Source organism: Dromaius novaehollandiae, chromosome 11 (assembly GCF_036370855.1).
Source record: "Dromaius novaehollandiae isolate bDroNov1 chromosome 11, bDroNov1.hap1, whole genome shotgun sequence".
Classification (NCBI taxonomy): domain Eukaryota; kingdom Metazoa; phylum Chordata; class Aves; order Casuariiformes; family Dromaiidae; genus Dromaius; species Dromaius novaehollandiae.
In genome coordinates, this window is record NC_088108.1 from 18,067,209 (window position 1) to 18,083,416 (window position 16,208).

The following is a 16,208-nucleotide window of genomic DNA, read 5'->3' on the forward strand; positions in this document are numbered from 1 at the left end:
TGTTTGCATCAGCTGTTCCGAAGATTGTTAGGTCACAAGTTTAATAAAAAAAATTACTATATCAAGTCTTGGAACTTGGTCTCAACTCCTGGTTATTGAAATTTTGCTATTGCTAGTTACTGAATGCTGGCTTTTATTTTCCTTTTCCCCTCATTTCAACTTTGTCATCATTTAGTGACTAAAATATATTGATTCCCTCTACTATAGTTTGAACAGATTAATTGTGAAGATACTGTGAAGAAGTACAAATATGGATAGCAGGTAGATGGAGTTTCTAGCCTTTAGTCTGCCGACTTGGCTTTTTACTTGTGAAGTGCTTTGTGTCCGTGTGAAGTGTTTTTGACTTACAATTAAAAGTGTATGTGTGCACTTGCAAGATTAGTGAGCATTTTAATTTTTAATGCCCTATGCAGTATCCGACATTTCACTGGGAACTTGGAGAAAATCCCTTCTCCTTACATAAAACCAGTGGGATGCATTTACCCTGAAAGTGCCCTTGAAATAGATACCTTTTCTAGTAATGTTTGGAGTCGTTCCTCTCAACTGACATCTCCTCTCCTGAAAGATGTTTGATCATTGAATCTTGCAATATAGATTTGGGGTTTGCCTGTGATTGGGTTTCTCTCCAGAACCATTAAGAAAAAGAATTTGCCGCGCGTGTGTTGCCGCTGCCCGGCTCTGCTGCTGCGAGAAAGGCATTGTTCTTCCACGGGTGACCTCCTTGCACAGAATGATAGTTTTATCCTTCTCCACATCATTATGTTTGCTGTAGAAAAATCCTGCTGTGCTACATCATAATAACATGTAATCTTCTTGCTCAGTTTAGCTGAGATTTAAGGAGCCGCTGTTCATGGAAGCAGTTTTCTAAAGTCTGATCTATAATTTACCAGAATCAACCAGGCAAAAGAGCAAGAGGCTTTATAAGAGGGATACAGCCCTTAAAACTCTTAAATGAAGATTAGTTTAAAGTTTTACAATCCAGTACAGAACCATCTGGCAAATCTCGTGTCAGGCTTTGTTAAACCTCTGAGCTTTCCTAGTATGCTCTTAGTCGTTCAGCCCGCACCCTCCCCGCGTCTCCCGTTCCCGTCTCCTCCCAGACACCCGCTTCCCTCAGCAATGCGTCGGAGCAAAAGTAGTAAGCAAGGGGCCGTTTTTTTTTCTCTAGTAGTAGTGCAACAGGTCTAAGCGATGGAGACTGTGGGTGTGCAGCCCCTCTGGAAATCGTGCCCTCAGAGCGGCTGTCTGCCTGTATATGCAGTAGGTGATTTATCGCATCTTTGAAGAGGTAATTGCAAGATAACAGCTGCCTGTTGGCAGAACCATTAGAGACTTGCTGGGTTAAATTGTGGCTTTTGAGGCCAAGGAATCACTGGGAGGATGCGTAGCAACATTGCAAGGCATTTTGATATCTTCAGAAATGGAGAAGCGACGCTTTCAGGCACACAGTGTAGGAGCTGCGTGGGCGGTGATTGCAGGCTGCTGTCTGGCGTGGGAGGGTGGTCACAAGCCCCTCCAGGGACGGAGGCTGCGGGCGCCTGGCTGATACCTCTGTCCCCTGACTTGCCTGTTCGTCCTGTGGTAAAGGCAGACTAAATGTTTCTTAAACACAAAACGGAAACACTCCCACGTGAATCATTACTAATGCCTTGATTTCTGCTGTCCTATGGGTTTCCCGTGTATTTCCTTCTAAGCCATACAGATTTATTTTCATATTTATATAAAGCTTAGAAATATGGAACAAAATAATTTGTTCTAGCAATCTGTCACATTAAATTATACTTTTTTCACTTAAAGTAACCTTGTGTCTCTTTTCCGTTTGCCTTTCGCATGAAGGATCTTAGGAGGCTGGAAAAGAGGACTGCAGGAATCCAATTACCTGAAATCAACTTAGAGGCGAGGAGGAGGCATTGTTAATGGCGATAAGCTCCTTCCCAGACTTGCAGCGTTCCCCCGTCTCGGCGGGATGATAAAGGTGTTCTCTGTGGACAGTGAAATTAGTGTACGTGGTTTCTTGATTACGATGTGGGACAGAGAAGCAGTAGGCTCTGCAGTTTCTGCCTAAAAAACGTAGCTCTTGGGAGTACGCTCTAAACGTCACTACGAAAGACAAAAGCCATCCCCAAACACGTGACAATCCTGATGAGACGTTCTTAATGTGATGTAGTTAATGTACTACTTACAAAATATATTTTGCTGTTTGCTTCCTAAATCTCACTTTAAGCAATACAATACTTAAACTTGAAAGACAATTTCATAAAGCACTTTTTTTCCTTTCCTGTAAAGTACAGAAATGAAACACTTTGAGTCAGACAGTGCTGCTGTAGCAATTTTGCAAGGCACCAGAGAAAAATGCAGCATATTATCTTTGAATTTCAGTCTGCTTTTGCTTCTCACAGCAATCAATAACCATTAGTATGGTGGTAGTATCCATCTAGATAATTTTAGGGCTTTTCCAGAAAGCAAAATACATAAAACAAAATTGTCATGTCATAACTTTTTCTTTTTTTTTAAACTCTAATAAATCCAGGGCTTGGGAGGTGGGAAAAAAACCCCAAACCTATCAATAGGAAGTAGGATTAAAAAAAAAAAAAGACTACTAGCTAAATACATCCAGTATTTAGTATCTGAATAAGAAGTTTGAGGGCAAGAATTAATTCCATTTGCAGCCTGTGGTGATAGTTAAGGATTGAAAGAAAACTGGTAGCCTTATTTAATAGCAACAATTAAAAAATTAGTCATATCCATGCATTAAGTTGCTAGATATTACTAAGATTACTTTGGAACCGGAGGTCATGAAACAGAGTGAGGCTTCAACTGAGCATAATTTAACTCCTTTCTGACAGAGAGGGAAGGACTTTGCCATGGTTTCACATGGTTTCCCAGCAGCTCTGGGCTTGAGCCGGGGCAGCGGCAGCTTGGGAAGCTGCTGAACGTGACCGGCTGCAGGGGCACCTTGGAGAGGGAGATGCGAAAGGGAGGGCTGGTTAGGTGGCTGCCAGGCACAAATCCAAGTGAATGAGCATCCTTCTTCCTCAGTCCATTGCATCCCGCTTTCCTGACCTATGCTGGGATTGGCAGGGCAGGATCCTAGATGGTCACAGGGCAGAGGGAGACTGGGGCTGAACCTGGTGAAGCAAACAGGTTGAACAAATCAGCAGTACCTTGTTATGGATCCTCCTAACCTGTGCAGACACTGGGAACCGAAGGCTGGAGGGCAAGGATACCGTGGGAATGGAGGGGATCTTGTGTGCACATGTAGTTGCCATAAAACTAGTTTGAATTGTCTCAAATGCACAAGAGATTTCCCCCTCTTATTTCAGAAAGGAGACCACCGCTGTGGCATCTGAAAGATAAAAATGAAATGCGTCTTAAAATCATCACTTTCATAACCTTTTGGAATCTATCTTAGGATTTATTTTCTCTTGTAGATTTTGGAAGCATATTTGGACTATATATTTGGAATATTTTTGGAAGATATTACCTGTCAAGTTGTCATAAGTAATTGTATGTTTGTTAACTTATTGTTCCTAATAAACAACAAGAAATATGCATGATGAATTTCATTTTTTCCTTAAATAAGATTTAATAACTACTTTGATTAAATATTAAAGCTTTGTTTTGCTGCTCCAACTAGACTGAAAATTCCAAGTATCAGCAAAATACCTTGTGCCCAGTACTGTCCCTGCCTGGCCCTTATGCTGGACTGCATCGACTGCTGCCGTAACTGGCCAGGGTAGTTCGCAGGTGGTGAGGTAGGAGACCGATGTGCTTGGCTGTATGATGGCTCCACAAACGAAGACTTCTTCCTTGCTGTCTCACTGGAAAATAAGCCTGAGAATGGGACTAGCTGTGCATAGACAGGATTGGCTGGCCACAGGGGCCAGCCAGGTTCGCAGGAGCGGTGCATTTCCCAGGGGGCACAAGGCTTTACTAAGATAAAGGAAACCTGTTAAGGCCAATAAAAGCTGCTGTGGTTTCCTGTCTTTTTTTGCCTATTGCCGTGCCTGTAACCAGGGCAGCGACGCAGGGTGACAAGTACTGATGCAGAACAGAATGAGTCTCCCTCAACTCCCCGAATCGGTGTCAGCTCCAATCTTTTCCCTCCGCCTTCCCTGGCGCTGGCAGAAGCAGCCTGCCACCTCCACTTGGTGTCAAAACCGGATTTTGTGGACCCACTGCCTTAAGCTGGTTCTGGAAGGAGATTTTTAAAGGCGACGTAGAAAAGAGCATGAGAACTAGTGTGGCGAGAGAAGACAAGTGGGGGAAAGACTGTGGGTGTGAACTGGGATTGGGGTACGATGGCAACAACCGAAAGCCAAAGTCCGCGGGTTAGCTGGTGAGCGCGTGGTAGCGTTAGGCTGTGGCGTGTCCCGTGGGCTGTTGCTTTTCCCAGGCCGAGGGGGGATGATGGGGTGGGGGCTGTCGGGTGATGGGTGGGAGCTGAAGGAGTCGCGCGGGTGCTCGGCGCGCTTCCAAAAGGGCAGCTGGCTGGTCACCGAAATGGCAACTCTTTCGTCAGGTGTGAAGAGAACCTAATTTATTCTGGAAGTCATGCCTGCCTGTAATCCGTGCGTGTACAAGAGCTACGGGAGCTCTAATGGCACTGCTGAAACCATAGGGTAATATCCAGGTTAAATCATTCCATCTTTACCTCATTATGAGTATAATTTTCTTCTACGTGTGAAACTTAAATGTCAGATTGAGGAAGGAGAAATGACATAAGAGATTGTGGACATATTCCTGTTGTTTCTTTTGAGAAATCATAGAAACTGCGAAGGCTGTAGGAAGATGCTCCAAGCAAGATGGTAGGAGAGAGGCTTCCAAAAAAATGGTACCCGGTTTTAGCAAATGCTTCTTTATCTGTGCAGGAGGAAGCTCGCTGGAGGATTGTTTATGGTTACCGCTTCTTTGTTGTTTTTTTTTTCTTTGTTTAAATGAGTGCTACTTATATAATCCGTGAAGAATCTGTGTGTGTATCTGAGCAAGCTGTGAGTCAGTAGCTTGCGTGTTCGAAGCCCAGTTGCTGTAGCAGCATGTCGTGCAGCCCAGGGCTTGCGCTCTGGGAGCCCTGCAGCATGCCGAGTTCCAAGCTGCAGCAGATACACTGCTAGCTACAGTACGAGTGCTGCTTAATCGTGAGCCATCTTGTGTGTAGTCACAGCTCGTGTGTAACTTGCTTCATGTCCTTTCTCTTCCTGTAATGAGAAGGGGTAATGCAAATACCCTTGCCAGTTCTCTGGGGCAAACCCGGGCTGTGTGTAGTAGGGCTTTTGGTTCATAGAGCTGAAGTCCTGACTTTGTACGATGAGAATGAGATCTACGTGTAAACGGTTCTACTGAATCATAAAAACAGTTGTTATTCTCCTTGTGTGGAAGGTCTTTAAGGGGAGAGAGCAGTTGCTGCTTGTTTTTTCCTTCTCCCTTACGCTAGGGGATGCAGGCTGCTGCCTGCCTTGTAGCTGCCCCTGCATCGGCCCTGCCGGGTTTAGCTGCTGCTGTAAGAAACTCGGAATCAGGAGGTGACCGAGCGCTGGAAGGACGTTTGAGAGCAAGTGTTATCATTTGGGCAGCAGGAAACTACTCGGGAGCTGCCTGCTCTGTCCACTTTCCTGGAATTGCCTGCAGCAGGAAGCAGACAACACATGACTGTAAATTTATTAATGCCATAGAAGGATAGTCTGTGCTTTTTTTTCATTTCCATTAGTTAATCCTATTATTATTGGAGAAGCTAGGGAAAGGAAAAGAAGTGTCAGACAACAAAAACCCTGCTGTGGGATAATGTATTGTGGGTGGTTTTCTTTTTTTGGTGAATTTGTTCAGCCTGCGTTTACAGGTATCTGATTGTTATTCTTTACTGTCTTTGTAGATGTCCAATGCTGTTATTGCCACAAATGTAAATTACATATAATATCTTTGCATTATTTTTTCTTTACCTGAATGCTCCTTTGTATTGCTATCCGAGAGAGAATATGGACCCTGGCCAGGTTGAAAATGAGCTGCAAAATATGTCATCTGGAGCAAATACAGTATTTTAATGACTCTTGAAAAATTAATTCTGGTCAAAAAGGTCTTAAGCAAAGACAGGAAATTTTGGTCCAAGGAGGAGTATGTGTTATCTTGATGGTTGCTTTTCTCTCTGGATAGTATAGCCACATACAAGTGCTGATCAGGTGCTTCCGTACATACACATTTAAAGTTGCGTTCATTTATTGCTTTGTCTCAGGAATAAGTTCAGTAGGAGGAAGCATATAATTTTTGTAGCTATCCAGTACAACTTCAGTAGGATTCACTAGCACATCTTCTGTTTTGTTTTTCAACAATGTTGAAGTACTTTGCTTGTTTTGCACCTTTCAGAGTCTAGGCTGGGGGTTAAAAAAGGAAAAAATACTGCTGTTTGTTAGGTGTGTCTCTTAGTGGCAAGATGCAGCCTGGCTACTTGCTTTGTACCAGTTCCTCAGAAAGGCTACACTTAACTCAAACGTGGTAGCTCATCAGCTGTGTTTGTACTTGTGTTTGCCTCCCCTGTTGCTCGACCCAGTTCATGAAGGTATTTGGAAATTTTATTTATTGACATGTGAAATAAACTCAAGATATTTACCTTGTCGGGATTACGAGAATGCGGATGCTGGTCTATAATATTTAGAATATTTACCTGGCTGTGCTCGGTGATGGCTCAGTCATGCCTAGGGTTTGGAGCATAGTCTTCAATTGCTGCTCAGGAGCTTCGAGCATTCTATCACCTAAATGTACTTTTGCAGCCCTTTTCTTCATAAACGCGTACGCTGGCTTTTCCCTTTTCCTCTCCGCTCTAACGTATAATTAATCAGACTAATGTGGCATAAAAACTGCAGAGTTCCAAGGAAAACCGCTTCTACAGAAACGGTACGGTTTTTTTAATGTCGGTTCATAGCAGGATGTCCCATATGGAATTGTTATGGTATCTTGGCACCACAATTGATATGTTTAATAATTGGTAGGATGTGTTTGGGTCCCTTTGATGCTTGATTACTGCATTTAAAGATAGATTATAAGGTAGAATACATTTGCTTTTGTATACATGGAAACCGCAACCTTTCCATTCAAGGTGCATTTATTTTAACTTTGTTTAGCAGTCACTAAATCTGTGGTTAGTTTTCTTTTGAAAATGCATTTATCGTCTTATTTCAAGATTGAATCATGTTCAGTTGCTACTCCAAAATATAACATCACAAAAAATGGTAAGAATAATTGCCTGCGATGTATTATTACAAGCAATCCAACCTGCCAAAACAAAATAGCCATTTAATAAGGTGGTTTTTTTGAAATGAGCCCTGTGAATGTTCCATGCGAACTGAAGTTGCCCACAAACTCGGTATTTGTAAAAATGTTTCCTATTCGTGTTTTATTACGTATGGCGGGCAATCAGTGGCATAGCTCTCCCACTCCTTGTCGGGCCTTTCTGTCTCTGCGGGCATCGAGATCACTCTGACCTGAGACCTGGATAAGATGCTATTTATTTTGCATGTTGTCAATGGCCTTATCCAAAAGGTAGTATGTTAGAGATGATGTATTTCAGGAGGAGGAAGGATTTTTTTGAAGAGCCTGGCCCTTAGACAGTGTCTTTCAGCAGAGGACCTACTTTGGGGAATTTCCTTGTTCCCACTTTACAACTGAGAGAAATTGGAGAGGAAGGAAACGGAGGCGACTTGTCCGCATTTATGCAGCAGTGCTGAAACGCGAGAAGTGCCACAACAATGTGTGAAGTTCCTGCCCGGGGAAATTTGTCTGTAGCAACTTAAAAGGAGGGAATGCCAATATCCACTGCGGAAAGTCAGATCCTGCCTTATGTATAGAATTTGCAGTTCTGTGGTATAAAGCAGGAAGCTCTTGAAAATAGGTAGTGAGCATTTTATAATGGTAATTAATAATGATGCTTACTCTTTATCTTAAGACCCATTAAATATAGTAGGTCTAGCGTACTCTTACGAGGGTTCAGGAGTGGTTGACTGAAGGCTGAAGCAGCACATCAGTCCCAATGTTCAAAAAACTTTCTGCACTTACCATCGGAGCAGAGCAATTGCGTGTATTAACGAGTACTTGCAAGATGCTTTCGTAATGTTAAAGAACTCGGGAATATGAAGAGTTAGCAAATCTAATTCTTTGAAGGCTACTTTAATCTGTGTGATTATATAGACTTTGTACTTGGGGTCAGTCTTTGAAAAATTCCAAGGTAGCGTAAAGTTGAAGATACAATGCAGACTTTAAATAATGGGATGGCAAATTGTTTTGTCCATTAATTTTTAGGGTGTAGGGTTTTTTTTTTAACATTCCATTCTTCCATAATATTTCTTTTAGTTCACCTATTCAATTTAATTCCACTGTAGTCTGTGTCTTTTTTTAAGATATATATTCAACATACCACAACCTAGGGAGGAAGCAGCGTAGAAACCAGACCTGAGCTGAATTCTCCCTGACATCCTGCTGCTGAATACTTGGCTAATCAGTTGATCTTTCCCTCAGAGGTTTTTTCAGCTGTAACTATTCGGTGACTTTTGTAATCACTTAGTAACCATCCAGTGGAGATACACAAATGAAGATAGCTTATTAGTATCTTTATATGTGAATGCTGTTGTAAAATGGGGTGGTAATAAGTTTTGAAGAAGAGTCGATACTAGATTGCTATTTAGCACAGTGAATGTGTAAGTACAGGCAGCCTCTTCCCCTGCCCTCCTTGGAAGTGGAAGCTACTCTATGAAATTAGGTTACTTAGCTGCAAAAATACCAGACCTGTAGTCCATTTGAAACGAATGCAGTCATGATTTATTGTGATTATTTTGTACGAATTTTGTGCATGAGTAGTGTTTTATTCCCACAAGGGAAATTAATGCTGAATGCTGATGGAGTTGTTGCACGGATAACCTGATGCATACTTTTCTCTCCTAAAAGCACACAAAGGAAATGGGAAGGCCACAAACTCCTTTAAAAGAAGCAACCTTGGAGCCATGGACTCAGCCACAGGTAGGCTGGAACAACTTTTCTGATTATGTTCTTCTCCAGCGATGATTTCTGTAAGTCTTAGTTGAATCAAGCAATTTGGGGCTCTAAAGAAACACTGCAACACGTAGCTGTGTGGTTCTTGGCATCGCATGTCAAAATGACTTGTTTCACTGTTTGGCTATCGGGACCATTTGTGCCATTCTTTTTCAGTTAAACTCTCGGGTTCCGATTCAGCTCTCTTCCAAGGTAGAAATGCCAGCACCATCTTAACCTCAGCTTGTGTTGCTGATGTGCTTAGGATTTTGCAAAACTTTGCACTGTTTTGTTGCTCTGTCTTTGACATATACCACCATAACTCGGGTCAAAATCAGTGGCAAAACAGAAACTTAGAACAAAGCTAGTTCTGAGTGGTGTGTCAAGAAACCATGAGCATTTTCTGGTGTAGAAATTAAATTTGTGGAGTGTTATTTTGAAGGGAAGGTCTGAAAGATCAACCTCTTGCATCATCAGGGTCTATCCAAAAAGGAAGTGGTACTTAGTCATGCAAAAAGAGAAATGGAGAGACTCATGTGCGATATTTACCTTTAAGACAAAGCGTCTTAGATGTGTGGGCTTTGCATTTGTGTATTTACCTGAGCAAATCAGTTACTACAAATTCCTTGCACACAGGACTGCAGAGCCGTTTTTGCTATTTATTGCCTGCGTGTCGGTGTGCTGTCCTGAACATGGAGCTGTGAGGATGCTGGGGTGATGGGAGGGAGGGAAAGAGCCAGTCCACAGCTCCTCGGTGGCTGAGGGGGAAGTGGGTGCTGCTGTTGCGGGGGTGAGGATTGGGACTGTGCCAGAGGGAGGGCTGGAGCAGGGGAAGAGCGATTGGGCTGCTTCTGCAGCTTCTGCCAGGGACAGAGAGCTGCTGCTTTTCGTGGATGTGAGGGCGTTTTTCCCTCAGCAGCCACCACATCTGTAATCCGTATGCCGCAGTGCCTCTTCCTGACAGAAGCAGCACCCGCCTCTGCTTTGCAAGGTTCGCTCGGGGTGAAGGTCGGCCGGGAATCTCTAGCTGTCTTCTCCAAGCTGAGAGGTTGCCGTCGTAGCCACCTGCCTACTTGGGCTGTGCAGAGAGCTGGTCTCTGGCAAAGAGGGAGAGGACCAGGCAGAGGCAGCACCCCCGTCCGTGATGAGGCCGTGGCTGTAGTCTGCGTGGGTGCTGCCTGCTGTCCTTAGCCTCTGAGCGCTCCGCCCAAGCAAATACTCGCCCCTTTAGTTAGTCTCCAGCTCTTACGACCTGAAGGTATGGAAATCCGAGAACTCATGCTTATTTTAGAGGTGTGTTTACTCTGAAAGCATGTGGCAAATGCAGTACCTGCATTTAGAAGCAGAAATAAAAAATACTCCTCGCTAGTACTGCTAACTTCATCAATTCTTGAGTGGAGTTTTTTATGAGTTGTGATGCTGACTGTGCAGGCTTTTTTGGTAAAATCTATGGAGTTGATAGCGATTTGATAGCATTGCTGGTAGCTCTTAAAAGGCGAGTTCTCCACCGTGGTCACACGCACGTGCTTGTGTTCCCCTGCTCGCCTATGGGAGGGCGACCGTTACCCGTAACACGCAGGCCTCGCGCTGCAGGAAATCCCTCCGCTGTCTCCTTGCCCGACGCAGGATCTTCCTTCCTCGCCCAAGTGAAGGTTCCCGGGCGCCGCGTGTGCCCTGGCTGCTTGCAGGCGCTGCACAGCCGAAACGCGGGACACCTCTGTCCAGGCAGCTGCTAACGGCGGTAATTAAGCATGCTTTCAGCTGCGTCTGGGGTCACTGATGGTCGTGCGCAGGCCCGCAGGAGCTCGCTGCGGTCCGGAGCTGGGGACAAAGCCGTGGAGGGAGGTGGGCTGCTCGGGCTGCTGCCGCCGGGCCGCCGATGAATCGTTAGGGGCTGGTGCACGGGCGCTGCTTGGCTCCCCGTCTGCAGCGTGTGGCGGAGCACGGCGGTGTAGAGAGCTGGGAGTCTGGGCTGGAGTCCAATTTATAGGCCAGGAAGAGCGGATTTGGGCTTCCAAGCTGTGAGCGGCGGAGACATGGCAGCTGGGGGGGGCAGAGCTGCAAATATGCAAGATATTTTTGTCACTCCTATTGACTTTTTGTGTGTGTGTGCGGGGGGGAACGGTTGCTTTAAAAAAATCATACAAAGAAGCTAACACCCATATGCTTTTTTGTTTTGTGGAGAGAAGAAATGTCATCAACAAAATCAAGAACTGCTGGAGCCATTATTGTAGCAGAAAATTAAATTAGTTGCTAATTCTTCCATGGATGTAATTCTGGCTCCTGCAAATCCCTCCTTAGATATTTTGTATAAAGTGAGTAAAAATTCATGGCATGGATAAAGGCTTTGTCTATTTTATGAGCAACAGGCAAATGATCCAAATGCTGCTCATAAAGCAAATGGCTCCCAACTCTAAAAGGAGGAGGAATATATTTAAAATCCACTGGAACGAACCATGAGTAAAGATAACTCCTGTTTACAGGAAAGGGCCGTTTACGTGAAAGTGTGTTCTTTGGTTGTTTCCTAGAGGGAGACCCTCACCCCTTTGTCTACTTAATAATCGTAAAAAATCATTACATTTTCTTGGGCTCCTTCCTGCATGTTTGATGTTCAGAGGTGCTTTGGGATACATTTTTATCAACAGAGAGAGTGAAAAAAAGTAGCTGAGAGCCCAGCTTCAGTGTTCAGGGCCAAACAGTCAGTGAAGCAAAAAGTACCACATCTGTCCCCTAATATCTGGGAAGTGAGAAGCTGATACATATTAGTAGTTGGACAATTTCACCTAGAGGTTTTAGCTGGAGAAAAAAGAGCCGGTGCTCTTTATAAGGAAGGAGGGAAAACGCTGTAGGTCTCGCATTGTGTCATGGTCCTGGTTTCTGATACTTTCTCGGTTTCATCTTACAGAAGTCGCCAAGACAAATTTGAAACTGAACTGTCCAATTACAGGAAAAACAGATACCCGTAGTGCTTTATCAGGCTAAGTTTTATTCTGTCTTTTTTTGTTTTTTGCTTTTTTTAGCTGTGATTTAATTAACTAAAGAAATATTTATTTCTTTAATAAATTAAATAATAAATTAAAGGAATAGGATATTGCCAAAGTGGGAATCCTTTTTCCTGGCTCTGCCCTTTAACTTGCAGTTTCCCATGTCTCTTTACGGGAGCTCAATGAATAGGAACCGATGGTGCTATCTGGAAGCAGAGGTACGAGACGCTCCTTCTGTGTGATCTCTGCCTGCTAAATCTGGGACACGACTTTTCCGGATAAAGAACATGTGCGGTAGTAGTTGCCCAAATAGGCTTGTCATTGGTTTACAAGCTTTATTTAAATGTTAAAATACCATCCATTTCTGTGGTTATGGTGGGTTTTTTTGCTGCTTTGCCTGATTAAACATTTAGCTGATAAACCCTGTCAAGGCTGTTCAGAGCTACTGCAGTTAAGAATACCTATTTATAGGCTCTGTTTTTATGGTCAGTTTGACACAGGACAATTTAAAGTCAAGCTAATCTATGATTCTTTAGGTTTTGAAGTTTGCCGACACCATTTTAAAATGTGAATTTTACATGCTAATGTCCTGAAATTGATCTGGATTATTCTGATTCAGAGCCAATATTGTCCCAAATTACTGGTAGCATAAATATAGCAAGAAAAAAATAAGGATTTTACCAAAATTGGGAACAAGAACCGTGTTTAAGGTTACACAGCACGCAACTGAAGTGGTGGCAACTGGGCAAATTTGCCAGCTTGGCAAATACAGTAAAAGTTCCACTATTCAGTTGCAGAGGATTTTTATAGTTTAAACCCTCTTTATTGTGACTCTTAGGTTACTATCTGTTCAGAATCTAAAATACTGTATGCAAGTGATTCCTAAAGGGTTTTAACAGCAAAAATGAGAGAAGTTGGTGGTATTAGAGCTGTAGCTTTTTATTTACTTATTAATTCTAACAGCTGCAGATGCCCTTACTTGCTTAAATTAATGGCTAAAAATGTATAGTTATGCCAATTTTCCTGGCCTAAATCTAGCATAATAGCTTTAATGAACACATTAATTTATCCCCTTTCCTCATGCCCTTCCTCCCTCACAAATGCTGTGGAGTCAACATTGTCATTGGAAACCCAGAGAATGATGATCCTGAAGGTCCTTACAGCTCTTTGTGAGGCTTAAATATCCAGGGATTGAGATCTGTTAATCTCAGGTAATGCAAATTCATGTGTGTTTTACAAATGACCAACATCTAGTACCAATATGGTTTTATTACCACCTGGTGTTACTAATGAGAGTGACAGGCAGGAGCAATGAGATGCAGACCAAGTGTGTAACCATTTCTCTCTCGGAAGCAAAAGAAGAAAGTTGTTTCCTCTTTTATAGTTTGTTTTTTGTTTGTGTGCAGTGGAAAGTCTTTCTTTTTTTTTTTTTTTTTTTTTTTTTTTGGAAACAGAATTACTTTTTATGGAAAGGCAAAAACACTCAGGCTGAAACCTAATTACAAATGATAGAGTGCAGTATTTTTTCTGCTCAATTTTAAAGAATCACTTTATAATCTTGGAACAGTGGATAACAACATCACTAATCCAATATTTTAACAGTAAATACGTTTGATGATGGGAATTGCTACACTAATCTTATATCCCTCCACAGTATAGTTAAGAAATCCACAGGGGGCTTTACTAATCAGTTTTTGTGAAGTAAATCAAGTCCTGTAATTCTTGTTTGCTCTAAATGCCTTGCAACTGCAGGCAGAACCGTGAGCCTGCCTTTTCATTCCTTTCGTCGGTTTGGTGCCCTAATCTGCAGCCAGGCTTTCCCCTCCGACGTGCGGGAAGAGGGGCTTTTGGAAAGAGGACTCTCCAAGCTCCCCCTGACAGAGGCGGTCTGGCGTTAGCCGCGGCTGCAGCTCGGCCCGCTGCCCTCGCGTGCCGCGGCTGGACCAGCGCGCTGTGGCGGCAGCGCCTCTGCCTCCTTCGCAGGGTATCTTGCAGTATGGCTTGTGTCCTTCTCGGGTTCTACAAAACCATCAAAGTTAACGTGATTTTCTGTTTTTATTTGTAACTTAGAAACAATGGGATATTTTACAGCAGGGAGAAATGCTGACCTCCATGGTTAGTTATTTCAGGACGAGTAATTAATGAGAATTCCGTGCTGGTGTTGAACTGCACATTTTCCTCCTGCAGTTCATGAGAACTGACTTATTTGTCATAAAACCCTGGTGTGCAGTTTGCCTAGCTCGCCGCGGCAGCCTCTCCATTCCCCATCAGCGCGAGTCGCAGGAAAGGGAAGCGCTATTTCTGACTCACTGCGTTCAGCTTAGGCACAACTCAGTCACCTAAATAGACTTCTGCAGGCTAGGTATACCCTGGTTATAGTTAGTTTTAGAGAGTCTGTACGCTCAAAACAATCCTCTTTTATTTGGTGCCTTCATAAATTTACATATGCCTCAAGTGTATTTCGTATTTAAATGCAACTTCAATTATAATCCTGAGCTCTGATGCAACAGACGTAGTAAATTAAAAAAAAAGTGCAAATCAACACAGAAGGAATTAGGCTTCTAAATGCAATTAGATTTGACCGCATAAATATTTGAAGTGGTTTTGAGCAGTCCAATCTTAAAGACCTGTTTTTGCGCCTCTGAGAACGGAGGCCCTGCAGACGAGAAGCCGTCTGGAAGCAGTCACTTGTCTTGGTCTGCAGTGAGTACCAACAGGAATGAAATAGGATTTTATTGAGAAACTTGAGAGAAAAACACAGTAATTTTGGCATGTTGAAAATAATTGTAATGGGTTACCCAAATAATGGATTCCCCAATAAACATTTAATCTTGCTGGCACCAAGTAGAGTGACTGTGAAGTGTGTGCAGTGCGTGACTGCCACCAAAGCACAGGTAACAGTGCTGTTTCGTCTTAGCTCTGGCTCCAAGGTATGGTCTGTATAGAGCTCATAACATCTTATATTATTAATGTGACTGAAAATCAGGATACAGTTCTGGAGAGTGACTTAATGGAAAGGCAACTTACTAATTGGAAAATGAGCACCAACCATTTCCAGTCTAGAGACTGAAATGATCATTTTCCCTGATCATTTAATATGGAGTACAAAAATATCGATATGCCAGATGTGAAACAGTACATCAGTATGTAGTGTGACTGTGCTTTCTGGGTTCATTCAATTGTAAATTAAGAACTTTTTTTTTTTTTAACACTTTTTAAATGTAAATTGTGAATTAAAATGAATTAAAAAAGGAGAGGGGTTGTGGGTGAATTTTAGGGTGAATATATGTTGCCTAATTGAAAGATGTTTCTCAAAAGTAACAATTGCAGTTATTTTCAGGATTAGAAAGTATTGGAATACTTTCTTATTTTTTTCTGATTTGCATATTAGTACTTTGCATTAGATCCAGGAGACTGTTGATGGCATTGATTACCCTTTAACTAAAGTGCTAGATAAGCTATTTATCGATGAAGACTTTTTAATGTGTGTGGTGTGTTTGTGGTTTTGTGGTTTTGTTTTGTTTTGCTTTTTAGATCTAGTTTTGCCATTGCATATAAGCAGTGGAAGTTAGTGGCTGATGTTGCTGCAAAGTCGCTCAGTGAAGACAAGAACAGAGCACACGAAATCGGGGTCTTCTGTGCGCAATGAATTTGCTATAAATTTCAGCAGGGGAGACTGTTACAAAACCAAGAAAATTTTTGGTTTACCTGTCTGTTTTTCAGACCAACCTTAACTCTATGATAAAACTGTTCCATTTGAGCTGAGCTACAATTTGGTTATGAGTTAATTAAAATGAATGAGAACCCTGTAGAGAGTTTCCGCACAGTTTGCCATGGTGTATTTTCAGACCTTCAGCTCTGCAGAAGCTCGTCCCTTCTAAGCTTGTCTCTCTGGGGCGGCCACTTGTACGCTCAGCTAGGTCAGATTTTGCCATGGATTTTCAGAACCCAAATACCAGAGCTGCTGAGCGGAGAGCTGGGGAATAGTAAAGGTTTCCAGTCCTTAGTGCATTTAAATATTTAAATCTTTTTTTAATTCGTTCGCTCGGACTCTGAAGAACATCTTTTCTGTTCTGTCCGCCATGGCAGCTGTGTCGGCTGCCTGATTTCAGTAGTTCCTGCTCTGAAGCCTTTTCCTCCTCTTGCTTCGGACACAGGAGAGCTTTTATGCTGGGCTTGAACCGCGGTGTCAATGAGGAGAGAGCGGCTAGC

At 42.8% G+C, this 16,208-nt stretch overlaps 1 protein-coding gene across 2 annotated transcripts in view; it reads left to right on the forward strand.

Annotated features, from left to right (window-relative positions):
- Positions 1–16,208, forward strand: part of PCDH11X (protocadherin 11 X-linked) — a 539,473-nt gene that overhangs the window by 261,129 nt on the left and 262,136 nt on the right. For both annotated transcript variants that reach the window (XM_026097615.2, XM_026097616.2), the window contains exon 5: positions 8,929–9,000. In XM_026097615.2, the coding sequence (XP_025953400.1) occupies positions 8,929–9,000 (72 nt within the window). The remainder of the gene's footprint in view (positions 1–8,928; positions 9,001–16,208) is intronic.